We start from the raw sequence: 17628 nt of genomic DNA on the forward strand, positions 1-17628 counted from the left end.
ATTTTCTCTTCAACTATTGTTTCATGTTAATCGTGACGAATTTCCATTTGCAAATGTAATACANAATAAGATAATTGACTAATGACATTGGTGTTTAATCGCTTGCGGTACCTTACACTAAGAAAAATACGAATTCGCGGTCATGGACATAACCAGGTTCGTTAAGGTCCGATATTGTTTCGTCTTGTGTGTTACCTGAGTCGTAATCGATTTTAACTTCTGGTTAAAATATAAGGTTATGTCCATTTTACAAATTATTTTAAAGTTACAATTATGGTACTTCAAAGAAGGATTTTTATTTTCATCTAGTTTGTAAATATACCTTGTCATGCCATCTAACATAGCTTTTTCGTTTTGGATATTGAAATGGTTCTCAATCAAATGTTATACAGTGATATGTCGCTCAAAGTTGGATCATCCAGTCGTACAACAGGGGGGACAGTCGTTCAAATTATTGCAATACACAAAGTAAGTATTGTTTCATAATTAAATGAATCTTGATTAATTTAAGAAATGAATAAACGTATGGTCTCTAGATAGCAAAATTTAAATAAAAGTAAGAAAAACTCCAGTGAAAATTGAACGATTCCGATAATTCAATGGATTCAGTTTTGTGTCCTTTCTCAATAGCTTACAAAAAACCAAATTTACATTAAAGGGACAATTTAGTGAAGTAAGTTTTTTAAAAAACCTTGTCACAAATTTCTTCACTATTATATAGTTTGATACTCCTAATGAACAATTCATGTCGAGAAATTGACAAAAGACAATGTTTTCTTGGCGTTTTTAATCAGTAATGGAGAATTCCTGAACTGTACAGCCGTACGTTTAAGCTGTTTCTGAATTTCTAGCTAACAAAAGTGACTTTCCAGTCGAGGAGAGAAGGTAACTTCACGCTTAATTCACCTCGCCTTTCTGGAATACAAAAACATGCATTAAGAATAAAAATGAGTGATCTTTTTTACGTTTAAACCTATTGATATCGTACCTTTTGCGGTTTGAAAATTATCCCTACGGCACCCTCTCAGTGCATGCATGGTTTAATTGAACCGGTTCCTTTTTATTAAAATCCACATGTGAACAGAAATACCCGATTAGAGGTATTGCGATGCATTGTGTAAATTCAAAAACGTGTAATGACTCATAACTAACACCGTGTTGTCGGTCGACAGCGTAGTGCTGTACATGTTTACTTCTCACTGAAAGGTCCAGATATTGCGCTATTTTGTCCGTAGCTATTTTTATCATCGGCTTTATCAAAAGATAAAAAATGACCAAAAAGGATGTTGGCTTCACGTCATGTAACTATTAACTACGTAATCGTTCGTTAGGAGATGTACATTTTCAGTATCGACTCGATTTTCAGGTTGTCATTTGACTTAATAGCCCATTTAAGGTATTGACTTGTCTTTCTTTATCTGCTTTATGCCATGTGTTTAAGCCGTGTATTAAATAACCACTATCTAACGATGAAATAACAAATCTACGATACTCATTTAATCGACAGTTTATGCAAATATAGTTAAATAATAGCATTAGTGGTATATTCTCCGATATATATCAGCAGAAAAGAAAGATAACAATAAATTTAAGGCATGAGGACAGAACAATTCCGTTGCATAATGTATCTATTATAATTTTAAAGGTGAATCGCATGATTGTTTTACAACATGTTCTACTTCATTTTTTTGACAACAATATGCATTTTGACAGCATGAAAGTTATAGCGGATCCTCATCAGGATTTCCTAACGATATAGCAGTCCTTGAGACTGCCAGTTCTCTGACCAATGATGCGAATGCCGAAAAAGCTGATCTTCCCGATGCGAACAACAACTACAGCGGAGAAGACTGTCAAATTACCGGATGGGGCAGAACCTCCTCAACTAGCAGTCAGTTTATATCATGTTGACTATAAAACTATCATATTTGGATACAGCAGATGGTTTTCTCTTCAACTAATGTTTCATGTTAATCGTGACGAATTTCCATTTGCAAATGTAATACATAATCATTAATACGCTAAAATTAATTTAGCAATAATAATGATTTCATGACATAAACAATTATATTAATATTCACTATTAATCGTTGTACCAAGAAGATATGCATCACAAACTCAACGGTTTTATCATTAATATAGTATTTGTTATTTCAATTCAGAAAAAAACATCATTATTTTCTGAATATACCATATATATCAATACGTTTTCACTACTATTACTATTATTATTAAATGCTTAACGGTCCATCAAACACAGGATAGGTCATTAGGGCCAACAAATGGTCGAATAAAACAATTGGAAAATAAAAATATCAAACAAACTTAAAAGAAAAACGTCAATTTGAATATTGAAAGTGGCTATGATGAGTAAAATTTTATTAAAAGACATTCACTAAATAATATTGATATGCATTGCAGGTCTTCCAGCTACCTTGCAGGTGGCAAACACCAAAGTGATGACGCAAAGCTCATGCAAGCAATCTTGGGGGAATTCGATCAACAATGGTCACGTGTGTGTATATACTGGCTCCAACGGTGCATGCAATGTAAGTAAATGTTACAATGTTGGTGGATGATGAGTGCTCTTATTTTCTCTCACCTCACATGAACATTCCCATTTTTGGTTTGGAAAAGATTCATCTTTTTGTTTTAAAAAATAGATTGTTCTGAAATCGTGTCATCACTTATGCAGCGTTACCAGATTCACCTCATCANAAACGGTGCATGCAATGTAAGTAAATATTACAATGTTGGTGGATCATGAGTGCTCTTATTTTCTCTCACCTCACATGAACATTCCCATTTTTGGTTTGGAAAAGATTCATCTTTTTGTTTAAAAAAATAGATTGTTCTGAAATCGTGTCATCACTTATGCAGCGTTACCAGATTCACCTCATCAATTTTGTCGCAGATTTCATGCGCCACTGATGTTAACGCGGTGCACTGTGTTCAGAGTATTTTTCCAGAACACAGAGTATTTGTCCTGGCTCATAAATTGAATCATAGAAAGGTACAACAATAAATAAGTGTGATTGCAATAATTTAAATGGTAGGGGATAAATAATTAAATCGCCTAGATAAACGTTTTATGCAAAAATCAAGATTAACATAAAATATAGGGGTTTAATCGGTAGGACGTGTTACAAAATTCTTCTATTTCACCGTAAGATATATGGACAATGGTGTTTTTTTGTCTTAAAGTAGAAATTAATTGACCACAACGAAACTTAAAATAAATGGCAAAACAGGCTCGTCTTAATCAGCCGTTTACATTGATGTGTGTTTATAACATAAACCATCATGGACGGCTTGCAGCTAAGCTATATGAGAAACGTGACCGTTTTCGTTATACCTAATATTAACTCTCCCTTCCTTGATAGTAACATCCCTGTTTATTCCACCTTCGCTGATTACATGTGGCGGTTGAATTGATTCAATATTCAAAAGCTTGTTAGGAATATTACAATGTCTATGATAGATGTCGAATACTGATGGATACACCTACAGCTAAAGGTTTTGACGGATGCAGGTTAATGACGGATATTTGCGAGTATTAAGGTCGCTGCAAATATTTATTAGGGAATAAATAAAACTTCTCTTGCTCTGTGATTATCGTCATCTATTATTGTGCTAATGAGTGTGGCCTTCCCGTGCCCTCAATTTCAGGACGTATAATCAGTAGGATTGGACATAGATTCAGATGGCGGGCGCATTCAATTCTGTAAAAGCTGCTCAACCTTCCAGAAAAAATGGTCCTATTCCCCTTTGTCATTTTTTATCGATCGCTTTGTCAGGTTTTCCTTATTCTTATCTTATTTAGCCACAGTTTTATAAAGTAAGAGTTCAAATTACAGTTTTGTTCGTGCTTCGAATATAGCAAAAAATAAAACTTCTATGAAAAATGAGAGCTATGAATTATAGTTGAAAATATTCTACTCCTTGCCATGTATTTATCGTGATTATCTTAATTTCGCTCTATTCACAAGATGGTGAGATCGCAAAAATAGGACACTGTTTTAATCATATACCGAAAACTGCCACGTACTTGCTTGATAGTATAAGTGAGGAGATACACAAGCAAATGTGAAAATGTGGAAATTTAATTTTTGAAACACAAACGCAAACTTTGCATCACGAAAGGTAATCGGGTATACGATAATTTTATTTAAAATTATGGAATGTTCAAAATTAGAAAATTCGTAACTACGATATGTTTCGGTTGTTGTGAAGGAAAATCGCGTTAGCAAATTTATTATTGCTATGTGCTAAATTGTGATGCTAATTTTCATATATGATTTTACGAACACATTCTCACCCTTATATAAGTTATATATCAAATGTATAAATAACATTTAAAAAAATTACAACATGTTATTTTAAGGTTTTAAAACAACGCCTTTTTATACTAAAAGATATGCAAAGGATACCGAGAACAATTCCTCAGATATTTATTCAATTCAATATTCAATATAAAGAAACAAAAGTGCAGAATATGGAAGTCTTTGATTACAAATTTACTTATTCAGTATTCTACAATATTTGCCGTGTACACATTTAACATTGTTCCTAAAGGGCGACAGTGGTGGACCTCTGACCTGTAACAGTGTACTTGTTGGTGTTACGTCATGGGGAAGAAACGGCTGTTCCGTCAGCTATCCCAGTGTATACACCCGGATAAGCCATTACCTTACTTGGATCAACACCAAAATAGGTCAAAAGAAAACTGTCGCGTAGATATCCGGCTATGCTACGCCTAATCGCGGCAGTCTGACATTTCTGTCCATGTTTTGCTTTGAATAAAATAATGATTAACTTAAACATTTTCGTGGTTTTTTGTTATATATTTAATCAACTGCTTCACACTTTTTTCATTACGCATCGTACATCTTTTGCTAATATGCTGTTATCGTTAAAATACTATTATTGGAAAAAGAATATATGTACTGCCAATTTTTACCTTCGTTCCTCTTAATTCAATTCTCATATTCATGAACGACTTACTTGTCGTTATCTGTGCTAAAGGTATGAACAGTGTGCTATTGCTTTTTCGGGTAAAACTTGCAAAAAAGTACACAGCATAAACAATAACACGAAACATTAGCAGCTCTGAAGAGCTTCTCTTGCGACAGATCATGTGGAAAATATCACAATGGGCATATATGTAACGAAACTAAAATGTATATAAGCGCGATAGTCAAAGCACATCAGAACACACCAAAGAACATATACTCAGAGGACATGTGGTTGGGTAACCCCTACCTATAATAATATTATTATTGTTATTAATGGTTAACGGCCCATCAACACAGGATAGGTCATTAGGGACAACAAATGTTCTCGAGTTGACTGCAAGTTGATACAATCTAGTAACAAGAGCTTTACTGTAAATGGTTCTTTACACGCCATGCATTGATGCTAGACTTCACGTTTTAATAAATAACAATGAGTTATGTATGGACAACCTCGTCTCGGCGCCTCTCTCTGTAGCTAGGATGCCATTCACCGATTTCAGGTTAAATATAATGTAATTTGTTATTGATGCATTAAATTCCAATTATTTTGCCCCTGCGATCTTATAAATGTTGTTACTAGTGATTGGAAATCAGTAAAATGATGTTTAAAATCTCCAGGTGGTAGTGTTAGTGCTGATTCAGCGGCACGATCTGCCTTTTCATTACTTGGTACACCCACATGTCCGGGAACCAAGCAAAAGGCAATATAACATTTTCAGGTAATATTATGTAATTCTGATAAGATTTTTCGCATTGAGATATTCTTCAATTTCTTTTTGCGAAGGCTCTGTAGAACAGATAGAAAATCAAATAGATAACTGATTGCGGTACATCATTTGATTTAATTTGCTCAAGGCCGAGATAAATAGCAAGGGCTTCTGCGGAGAATATTGACGCATCCAATAGTGGCATCTTTCGCTACAATCGCTGCGGCAACTTTACAGTATAAAACGACTGAAAGTCCTTATATTTTTACTGTTGTTTTGAGAAATTTTAACGAAAAGGTAAGATTCGGTATCAGATTTGGATGTCTCATGAAGTGAGATATCCACTACCAGTGAAACCAGTAGCCACGGAGGCATATCAATCGTTGCAAATTGTGTCGATATTAATTTGGGTATTTTCCAGAAGGGATGAAATTCGAATACCAAAGGTTGAAATTCAATTTGGTTTTTGTTTTGAGATAGAGTTTTGTAATTTGGATTGAAAACAAGTAAATAGGCTGGATTTGAAGGGTTTTACTTTAATTTGACTGCATATTGCCGCGATAATTTCTTTCCGCGAATATATAATGACGGTTTGTTTGCTTCCACGTAAAGACTTGCAAATGGTGTGGTTTTGAACGCTCCAATTGCGAGTTGCATGCCTTGGTAATGTACAGTGTCCTGCATTTTTAAATATGACTTTCTTGCGGATCCATTACCAATGGATCCATGGTCCTCTGATAATAAGCAGTATTAAGAATATTTATGCAAACAAAAAATTGATAATTAAAACAAATGCTATAATAAACAAAAGACGTTTCAAAATATTTAAAAGCAGTAAAAAGGACTATTCATTCAGCAGATAGTTCAGTACAGATGGGGGACGTACAAATGGGGAAATATTAAGCATAATTCAGCCTGAGTTCTGAGTTAACAGAATATAATCAACAACAGCAGGTATAAACAATTCTGAAATTAGGTCAGGCCATTGTGTATACAAAAATAATAGTGCTATGAGACAGGGATTCTTAAATGTGGTAATATCTTTATATCAAACATTTTAAAGTTTGTGTAAACTATCTCCATTTAAATAGACTTTGTGTAATGTCTTTGAATAGTGTTTTCATCTATTTCTCAATGATTTTAAGAAATCATTATAACGTTTTCTGTATGTTTAGCTCAAATATTTATATTTCTACTCGGCCGCGATACTGTGCTTGGTATCTTCCTTATAGTATTTCAGTGAGATAGCATTCTTAAAATCGGCGTCAGATCCGTGATTCGCAGAAAGACAAATACGTCAACACAAAGCTGCTTGCACGTACGCACATATAACACAGAAGCATGTCATCATTTGTCATTGGGTGTTAAACCCAAAGATACCGTTTGTTTGGTGGGGTTTATAATGCCACCATAATATTTCATTTCAACGGCAATTTGATTCTAAGAAGCCCCACCATCATAGTCAGTGATCATTCTTACATACAACAATGTAACGTATTTAACAAACTTCAAATAGACTTATCATTATTACAACAATACAAAGGACGCAATGCCTTATTTTGATACAGTAAAGAGCTTTACAATATATACATTTAATAAATATGTATATGTCATTTAAACAAATATTACAATTAATGCAATATGAGGACATACTAGCTGCCTCATCAGTAGATAACAAATTGTCAAAAACGATTTGGCTCATAACTTCACAATTCGTTTACCTGCGTAGGTGCTGGATGTGTACTTCAGTGTCATAGCAAAGACACTCTTGTACTTAAACCAGACAATTCTCATTCATTGTCACTAAGTATTGAGAGCGGTAAATATCCCTTTTCCTGAATTATATTCATCGACGACTTCGGAGATTAAATCCATATATGCAAGTATGTGCAAGGCTTACATGGCTTACTTCAAAGTAATTGATCGTACGTGAGTAACTGGAGGATTAGAAATCTCCTAGCAGGCGAGTACAGTAAAGTTTCATAGTGGATACAGAAAAAACGTAATGTTAGGGTATTGTAAAAAAATATTATATAAAAACGGCTGCCTGATTCAAGAGAAAAATTCAGGAAAAATTTATGATTGAAATGTTGTGTAAATTGTATTTGTATTGTATGTACTATCTCAGATTGAACATTTTAAGTTCATATCAATCTTTCGGGCTCTTTTGAAAAAAACACCCAAAAACCCAAGGTCGTTGAGTTCAAGATGTTGTCAATAACAATGGAATGTTATTCAAAATGTTCAAAAAATATTAATTCAATCTGTAGAAGGAGACAGAACGCAAGTGAATAAATAAAGTCGTATGTACAAACACGTGACGTGGAAAGCTACACGAGGTTTCATACAGACACACGCCATTACTGTTACCAAACACTGAGGGTCAAACGTGTTTGGAAACCACAACTGCTTGGACAGTAACCAATTTGACCAGATATAAATAAAATGCATATGTAGTAATTACAACTGCAGTCAAGTCATAATTTTGTGTATGTGTGAGGAGAAATTATTAAATAAATAGCCGTTCAGCTTAAATTACACATACACGTGAAGATGAATATTACGTCTGAATACGAATTTAAGTTTTAATAACAAACTAACTATGCTTTTAGTTTCAGACATATATTGGCAACACCTGCTATTCCTTATGCTAATTTTCTTATCTGACTACTGGACAGTTGTGCATATATATATCTCAGGGAAACACTTGTGTAATTTCATTATCGCCTAAATTCGGGCTAACTAAGGGACATGTACATGTACCGATTCATATCTTGTCATACGTGAGGGACGGATACATCATCATTTATAAAATATACTCAAGCTAACCATTAGTGGGCAGACAAAAATGGCTTACACAAACGCAATTCCAATGCCATTCTTTTTATTTTTGTTTGTTCAATTATTCAACGTTTCGAGTAGTGGATCTCCACATCTCCTCGGATCCTTTCACGTTAATCAACCCGGATATATTGCAGTGATTAATTCAGAAAACAGCACTAGTCATGCCCTCTTAATTTCGTCCTTCAATGGGATTCCGTTCACGGCAGACCATTTATATCGTGTAACAGACGTCCGGACCCATCTTGGAAGTCTGTCTAACATCCATCCGGATCTGATAACTACAAGTGTAACTTGGCCGAATGAAGTGAATGTGATACCACGTAAGTTTAATAGAAATCATCAATTTTCAGGCCCAATAATCAAACAAAAATGCTGAAAACAACTATACTATTACTAATGCTATTTTGCGCTTCTTCTATCACCATATGGTATAAGAAGATTTGCATTTCGCAAATTATTAAAACAAATATCTTGTTTATTGTTGCTGCATAATTATTTATTGAATTGACAAAGTGTCGATCATCTCGCCTCGAAAATTGACGCAAACCCAAGTTCATCGCTAAATTTTAGTCGTATACATTTGGGGATTTTAACTGCGTTTGATGTTAATTTGCTATGTATTCACTAGTGTGCTAGACAAATATCCTTACATGAAAGTTTATATACTGTATTATGTTCATTTGACTTTCATCAACATGCTATTTGAACAACTTGTTTAAAGAAAGTTTCGCTGAAGTTGTGTTTGAACGAGTTGTTAAAATGAAATGTCCTTTTCTGTATCTAAAGTTCCATGTTTCACTGTTTACCCATCTTCCTTATCTCTCTCCGCTAATAACTTTGTTTAACTTAATATAATATGCTGTGTCTAAACTGACCTTTTCAACCATCTTCTGTATTCAAACTATTCGGGATAAATAACATCTTGTGTAAAAGATGTAACAGAATGGGTCAATAATTAAGCAATTAATAAAGAACCTCAGACCATATCATCGGAACGTAGAAGGTATTTATCTTGAGCAGCACTTTGGTCAGTTCAGGCCAAATCTATAACCTGGTTAACGCGATGCCGTTATTGACAGTTCGGCTGCTGCAGGGGCATATATAATGTAGTACAGGTAGGTACATATATTGACAGATTTGTTTGGTTTGGTTTAGTATTGTTTAACATCATATCAACAGCTATGGTCATTTAAGGAGGCCTATCCTGTGTGGAAGATGCATGCGTGTAGTGTATGCGTGTGTTTTTGGGGGGGCTGCGATATGTTCGGGCAGAGAACGGGGAAATTCGGTAAGCCCATGCTTTTCAGTTATACCTAGTTTGACGTAATTTTCTTCCTCAGATGATGTTTTTGACAGTTCAATGGTAGCAGTGGCTGGTGGATTCCTTGTGCCATTCAAAACGAAAGGTACCATAACTCTGTTTAATACAACCGGAAGTACTGTAAAAGGACCATACGAGATAACCGGAAGTAAAACTGACCATGATTGGTTCTACCATCGTGTTAGATGGACCGATATGAATGGAGATGGCGTTAAAGATGCCGTTACATGTCGAGGAAAGAAATCGACGTTTGGCAAGTATTTGTAATCGCTGCTATACTTATAAAACTATGATATAAAATGTCACGAGTACATAATGTATTACAAAGTGTCAGCTTTCATTAACAATACTCTGTCGTGTAAATGAAATGTTGATATATATTTGTTACTGCACAAAAAAAATGTTTTTTCGAAATATTATCTCGGGACTATCTTTGAGGACATGGCATTGTCTAAAATTTGCCTTGATTTACATGGCGGGTGTCGCAAATGAAACCGCAAAAGCGTACACTACCGGAACAACTGACCTTATTGGATATTTATCTTTCCTGTCTTCTTTCTTCTTTTTTTTTCTACTGTATTTCCGGCGCTGTCTCTGTAGGCGCCCGTCGTCAAATGACCTTGATCATTGCGGGAACGTTAAAACCTTAACAGACACATTTTGTTTGTTCATTTTAGTATTATCGTGTTTCCATTAAGCTACATAAACCAAATTTTCTCTGGTAATCTGTTATTGTTTCTCTACTTATTCCCGTATTTTCTCAATGCACCTATATTTTCCTCAGTATTATCATAAAAGTATGTTTTATGAATGTATTATCATTTTTCAAACGTGCAATACGTGAATACGTCAAAATGATCATGAATAGAGACATTGTCCATCTTAATTTGGATACCGAGTCATGTTGGAATAACTGGAAATGAGAGTTGGTTAGGGTTTCAAAGCAGCATTTTACATAGCAACGGACGTTATTATACTGCCTTAATTTTATATCAAACCTTCCATGACAATCTTTGTTTATAAATCGAATTGGGAACATAAATGTTCGAAACAAACGAATAAAATGTCATTTTCAATTCAACCTATGTCAATATGACCATAGCGAGAAGGTTTGCACTCGTGACTACATTTAACAAAAAGAAAATCAACCTTCTTGTCATAATTGCATAAACTCTAAAACATTAAAGAAACTCGTGAGTTATTATATAATATGATAACTATGAAGCATTTGTTTGATACATCGTTTGTGCCATTACGATATGATTATTTACATAGAAACATATGAAATATGGTTTTACAACTTATTCGTTTGCTATTGATATTGTTTTCAATCGTTTTAACATATTGATTTTTTTCAAATTGATATATTCCTTTTCGTGAACGTCTTTTCTATTGTTCTTGGATCTTTAATCTCTCAAAATGGCGGTGGGCGGTAAAACGCCTTTCGGACAAGATCTGCATGCTTGGACAGTAAGTTCGTATACAATTAAATAATTGTAATAACTTTTTTTCAATTTAGGTGGGTCAAGCGGTCAACTTGTTTGGTTTGAACATCCCAGGTTGTTCCGCGATAATATGTTGTACCCATGGACAGCCCATGTCATCGGTGATGATTCCGATACTTTTTTCGACATTACGACACTTCCGTCCTCTGATGGGATGCTGCCGTGCATTATAACAACGGGGTATTTTTCAAATAAACTAAAAATCTACTGGACAACTGACCCAAATGCTTCGTGGAATGACCTTACCACGGTAGGCAAATTTAATGTTATTTCGATGTCATATTGGTTGTATTTGATATTTTGCTTAAAAGCTATATTCATACGTATACCTATACTGAGAAAATATCTTTATTTTGATGTATTGGATAGAGTTTTATTATTTCTGATTGTCATACTTAATTTATTAAATTAATTGCAATTAACCAGTACTCCTCAAAATGTTAAAATCTATCAAATTAGGATGTTTAACGTATCTCCTCTCCTGAGTCAACGAAACAGATGTATGATGCAATGTACACGAAATTCATTCTTGGCAAACTGTATCAAATTTCAATGGTATAATGTTACAAGGTTACACAGTATGTAACGCTCATCATTTATACTATATATATATATATATATATATACCCAATCTCTCAAGATCGTAGAAATATTTGTGATTGCCTCGCTTCATGATAAAAAAAAAGTAGTGTCATCCGGCATTTAACATGCGTTGGCTTTGTATTAGTGTTATTGTACACTTATAGGCTTTTTACTTAGTGAAAATGCAGTAACAATAGATTACCATATTGACCGAGACGATATTACGTAAAGAGGAATGCATTAACAAAATAATTGATTACTGATATTACTTCATATTCAATAAAGGCCTTTCAGACAATCAGAATCAGTTTATAACATTACTTTTAAGATAATTGCATATTGGTGTTTATTCAAGATTCATTCACGGATAATCGAGAGCAGCATCGGTCACGTGTTCGATGTTCAAGTGGCTGATCTGAACGATGACGGCAACGCTGACCTTCTGGTGACTGCTAACGGGATATCACAAACCGGACTGTATATATACGAAGTTCCCAGTGATTTCAGGTATGATGATACATATAAATATCCCGGCATAGCGAATTGTTCTTTGGTTTACGAGGTTTAACGTCTGTGCAAAAGTAAATGTCATATGGAGACGGATACCTAGTGAGCCAACGCCAAAAGGAAAGAGTAAGGTATTGACAAGGGAATCAAAATAGATCTAATGTGCTGCTATAGGGGCAGCGGATTAAGTTTTCTTTCTTCGATGACTCATACGAAAAAGGTGCCTAAAGAACACCCTCTATTTTGCAGTCCACAAAATGTATCTTTGCTTAGATTTGGTTCTAATTAGTTTAACGGCATATTAGCAGCTAATGTCTTTGAAGGACGTGTCTCCATGTGTGTTATGTATGCGTTCTTGCCTGTGTGCAGGAGGCAGGGTATGTTGTTGTATTTGCCTCCTTGTAATAGTGCGGATCTGATAGACAACACAGTACAGTATGTGACATTACTTGACTTTGTGTAACTATACACTATACTCTATTTTACAAGAATTATGAAACAAGTGTGTTTCAATTGCTCCCATTACTCTAATTACCCGATGAGCACACTGGAGGTAGCCCATGTGGTCATATAGCTGACCGCGTTTCATTTTACGCCCGAGTGAATGCGCTTTCCACTGCATCACCAGTCTACTATTTTAACTTGTTCACAAGTCTTGAAACAAAATTGATAAGGCTCACGTATGTAAGAAAACAAATGATGATCCATATACCAATATTAAAAGGTATAACAATACATCAAAAACTGTTTCTTTCGGATTACTATAGCTTGTTGTAATTTAATGAAAAGCTCCAACATACCCTGTCCAGGCACACATACACACATGCACGCTTACACAACACACATGGAGGCACGTCCTTAAATTACCTAAGCTGTTAATAGGACGTTAAATAATATAAAGCCAAACCATTAATAAAAAGTATAAAAATATGAAATAAATAAAACATAACAACAATGTTGTTTTAAGTGTAACACAACCACAAGGCTAGACAAGGATTCAAACCATGGACTTAAAATTGTTATGTTTCACTCAAACCAACCGAGCTACAAGGTCCTGGCCCTATTTCGCTGCAGTCATTTTCGAAACGAATTAAAGGGGAGATAATTGTATGTACGGCAAAAACGTGGAATTCATTAGTGTTTTGCTTGGAGTAGGACAGGTATCTTTAATGTCTTACAACGGTCGTATTGTATACGTGCTAGTGCCGTGGTTTGATATCAACAAATGCTTTTATCAAAATACGAACAAATTACCTAGCCTACACACTATATTAGGGTAATTCACAAACAGGATGGTTTGGTTTTATTTTGTTCAATTTTCTATTTACGCCTTCATACATGCAGTGTACGCTTTCATGTGTGTTTGTGTGCTGCATGCAGAACATGTTGGTGTATTGATTTCCTCGTGATAGCGCGGGTATGATGCCAACTTTTTAGTGCATTCTCACTGAAATACCAAGCCGAAATCACCCAGCACAGCATTCCGCCCGGTCATATTATACTGACAACGGGTGAACCAGTTGTTGCCCTTTCCCTAAATGGTGTACGTTAAACAGGGAATAACTACCATTTTAGGGACTTTTGAATGCCCCGGCCTGTAGACAGAACCCATTGCCTTCCTTCCATGGCCAAACGCTCAACATTCAAGCAAATAGTGAGCGTTTGGCAAGCAAGGCACTAGGAATTTAAAGGTAGTTTATAATAGGGAGAATTATGAAGACCCCAAATATTGCAATTGGTGCAGCAGATTTACTGTGGTCCCCGCATAAAGGGCACAAAAGCAAAATCCCACATTCTGATGTGGGTCCCTTCATTAGTCGCCTCTTAGGATACATGCTGTCGGTAACAGTATGTGAATTCTGTTTTTGGTCCCCGACCTGCAGGAGTGCCACACACAGGAAGGAGCTGTTTGTAGTTTACTTGGTTATTGTTATCATTAGCCCGATAAGAAAATCGTGAACAAAAGCGACATAGGTTCTCAACTGAGTCACCTTTAAGACACAATATTGACCCGACTGAACAGGATGGTTGCAACTTCCAAGGACTTTCCAATATCTAGCTGGCATTCTGCCAATTGACATGATAGGTTTCGGCGTCAAAAAGATCTAATACAGACGGATAAGTATGTTGTGTTAAGCAGACAAACTCTCAAGCACGCTTACTATCAGGACACTTTTAAAACAATAATTGGTCCATTAATTGGACAAACAAGCGATAACATACGCGTAATTTAAAAAAAAATACCTCTACAAATTAAGGGGATGAAGTGAGGTACACAAAATCACTTCCGGTCACACGAATCTATTTTTCTTTGTTTTGTTCTCAACACCCCTGAAGGAGGGGAATCGGAAAATTTTACACCTGCTGTTACCCACTGTGTGTATCGTAGAAGGCGACCAATGTGGGCACCCTGCAAATCAGAGGATTTGCTTTGGTGTCCACTATTTGCGGACACAAAAGCGACCAAAAAAATCTGCCTCGCCCATTGCAATATTTAGTAGCGCCTTGCTTGTCAAAACCTCACATTTGGCCTTGATGTTGAGCGTTCAACAAGATGAGGAAGGCAATGGGTTCTGTCCCCAGGCCGGGTCATATTAAAGTCATATACAAATGGTAGTTGTTATCCCCGCTTAACGTTCAGCATTTAGGGGAATGGCAACAACTAATTCACCCGTTGTCAGTATAATGTGACCGGGTGGAACGCTGTGCTTGGTGCCTGCGGCATGGTATTTCAGTGAGATAGCACTATAAAGTCTCATCAGATCCGCGCTATCACAAGGAGGCAAGAACACCAACATACCCTGTCTCCTGTATACACACACGCAAGCACGCATACACTACACACATGGAGGCACGTCCTTAAATGGCCTTAAATAGGACGTTGAACAAAATTAAACAAAACAAAACCTAACCTTTTATTCTCAAAATTCGCCTTTTTTGATCCGCTCGACATAATCGTGTTCAAATGACAGTGAACTTGCATTTAACAATTACTTCTGGTTTACTTTTTGCTAATCAATCGGTTGTGTTTTCTTACTTACCTTGTTACTTTGACTCGGAGTACTTTGGTGTTTAACCGTTCAGCGTGTTATTATGATAGAGGGCATTCAACATTTTCCAATAACTAAACATTATTTTTTATTTCTGTTTTATTTTGACTGCGACATGTAATTACGATGGTAGCTATCTTACAAATAGATTTGATAATTGAAACTATCAATAAAGGCTACAAAACAAGTATCCTTATCTATCACAAGACATTAGCCGATCATTGGTTTGGTTTTATTTTATTCAACTAACTATTGACAGCAAAGGTCATTTAAGGACGTGCCCCGATGAGCGTTGTGTATGTGTGCAGGAGACAGGATATGTTGGTGAACCTTGCCAAAGGGACCCCGCACGGCATTCCGCTCGATCACATTATACTGACAACGGATGAACCAATTTTGCCATTACCCTCAATGCTGAACGTTAATCAGGGAATAACAACTACCATTTTAAGAACTTTGGTATGTCCCGGCCTGGGAATAGATTCCATTGCCTTCCTCACCTGGGCGAATGTTCAACGTAAAAGTCATATGTGAGGTCACGGTGAACATTTAACATAATACAGCTGCCGTGTTGATGCAAGTTCGGGGAAATAACAGACACGCGTATCCAACTATACAAGAGACAGCTACTGCGCACAGAGTCACAGGTTTGCTGCTTTGTCTTCTGCTGAGGGAGCGTTGAAGAAACCAAAATTGATTTGCTGCCAACTTTGCAAAGCTTGGAATCTACATCTTTCCTTTTTAACTTCCCTACTCTTTCTCTACGGCGATGTCTGTCTAGTACCTCGTCTCCATATGACCTCGGCTGTTGCAAGGACGTTGAACGCCAAACAACCAACAACCTAACGTATCGATCTCCAGGGAAGCGACACAAACAATAACTATTGTTCTAAGACGCCTTTTTCTTCTGTGATATATTTATTACGCAACGAGAATATGCTCGGATTAAGCATTATGTAGTTGTTATTAAACTGTTTTATTTATTTCAGAACCGGTACATTTACACGACACGTGTTAAAATCGGATTTCCACAGTCATAACATCCTGCCGGGAGGTGGCGCTCCCGGTTCAGCCCAGATAATTAGGGAGGCAACTAACTCTACTGGGTAAGCATTCATTTGGTATACTTGTTAATGTTTCATATACCTGTTCCAGTTGCGATGTATTTTAAAACATAGCTGCATGCCTAAGTTTGAAGATACTTCATTTGACAAACAACCTTGATAATGTTTATATCCAATCTATTAACAACAAATATTATCACGTTAACACTTTAACGCAGACAGAAAATATTTTCCGGTTAAAATCGTTAAAAAGACAATTACTTTGGAAGACCTTTTTAAATAAACTGAAATCAATGGAATATCGAAGTATCGACAAAACAAGAATTAACAAAAAAATCAAAAACCATAAAACTATGAAAAAGTACAAAGATCGCATCAAGACTCTTGAAAAAGTAGAAGGAGAATAAGACAAGGTAAGCGGTTGATTTGAATAATTGAATTTAAATTCATTTCTAGAAAACCCATGATTCTGCTCTCCGGCGACGATGATAGTCGAGCATACTTGTTTTCCCCACAAAGCACTTCCGCTTCCGACTGGTCGTACCGGATGGATATCTTCCTCGATACGCACAGTGGAACGATCGGAGGCATGGCGTATAGTGACGTCGACGGTGACGGGTATCCGGAAATATTTGTTCCAGCGTACAGCCATAACTTGGTTTATGTATATACACTTAAACAATAAACACAATTTATTAACAACCGTGCTATAATTGTTTTTATCTAAAGTGTACATTAAGCGTAAACCTGAAACCAGAGAAGATCGACACACCAACATACGTTGATTCTTAATGTACATAGAATGTGTTAAGGGAGACAACCCCCGTGATTTACTGTGACAGAAAATAAAGAGTTACTCTGATTTCCTTGATGGGTGTACCACTGAACGATACTTAAGTATTATCTCCGTTTATTGTCACATTTATCTTAGTTGCCAAGTGTGGAACATACGTCGTCATTTCTCTAAGTAAATTTCTTCAACGGTATTTGCTAAAAGTATTTATTTTTTATTACATTCGACTGGACGCGAACA

At 35.8% G+C, this 17628-nt stretch overlaps 2 protein-coding genes across 2 annotated transcripts; both read left to right on the plus strand.

Moving 5' to 3' along the window:
* The first annotated feature begins 396 nt into the window (after positions 1-396).
* LOC110461111 (fibrinolytic enzyme, isozyme C-like) lies at positions 397-4816 on the plus strand. The gene is made up of 4 exons (XM_021514416.1): positions 397-468; positions 1714-1891; positions 2422-2549; positions 4576-4816. The coding sequence occupies exons 1-4, from the start codon at positions 397-399 to the stop codon at positions 4735-4737; spliced, it is 540 nt and encodes a 179-aa protein (XP_021370091.1). The 3' UTR covers positions 4738-4816.
* A 3591-nt stretch (positions 4817-8407) lies between these two features.
* LOC110461093 lies at positions 8408-17316 on the plus strand. The gene is made up of 6 exons (XM_021514380.1): positions 8408-8886; positions 9907-10140; positions 11407-11642; positions 12330-12481; positions 16521-16637; positions 17052-17316. Exons 1-6 carry the CDS (start codon positions 8571-8573, stop codon positions 17278-17280), a joined length of 1284 nt encoding a protein of 427 aa, XP_021370055.1. The 5' UTR covers positions 8408-8570; the 3' UTR covers positions 17281-17316.
* The last annotated feature ends 312 nt before the right edge of the window (positions 17317-17628 follow it).

Source organism: Mizuhopecten yessoensis, unplaced genomic scaffold (assembly GCF_002113885.1).
Source record: "Mizuhopecten yessoensis strain PY_sf001 unplaced genomic scaffold, ASM211388v2 scaffold10565, whole genome shotgun sequence".
In the NCBI taxonomy this organism is placed as follows: Eukaryota; Metazoa; Mollusca; class Bivalvia; order Pectinida; family Pectinidae; genus Mizuhopecten; species Mizuhopecten yessoensis.

What these genes read in the sequence shown, in the direction of transcription:
- LOC110461111 (XM_021514416.1), top strand. Translation starts at nt 397, where the DNA reads ATGTCGCTCAAAGTTGGATCATCCAGTCGTACAACAGGGGGGACAGTC. An exon ending in AAATTATTGCAATACACAAA is followed by an intron (nt 469 to 1,713) that starts GTAAGTATTGTT and finishes GCATTTTGACAG; the next exon opens with CATGAAAGTTATAGCGGATC. An exon ending in GCTCCAACGGTGCATGCAAT is followed by an intron (nt 2,550 to 4,575) that starts GTAAGTAAATGT and finishes TTGTTCCTAAAG; the next exon opens with GGCGACAGTGGTGGACCTCT.
- LOC110461093 (XM_021514380.1), top strand. Translation starts at nt 8,571, where the DNA reads ATGGCTTACACAAACGCAATTCCAATGCCATTCTTTTTATTTTTGTTT. An exon ending in GAAGTTCCCAGTGATTTCAG is followed by an intron (nt 12,482 to 16,520) that starts GTATGATGATAC and finishes TATTTATTTCAG; the next exon opens with AACCGGTACATTTACACGAC. An exon ending in GAGGCAACTAACTCTACTGG is followed by an intron (nt 16,638 to 17,051) that starts GTAAGCATTCAT and finishes ATTCATTTCTAG; the next exon opens with AAAACCCATGATTCTGCTCT.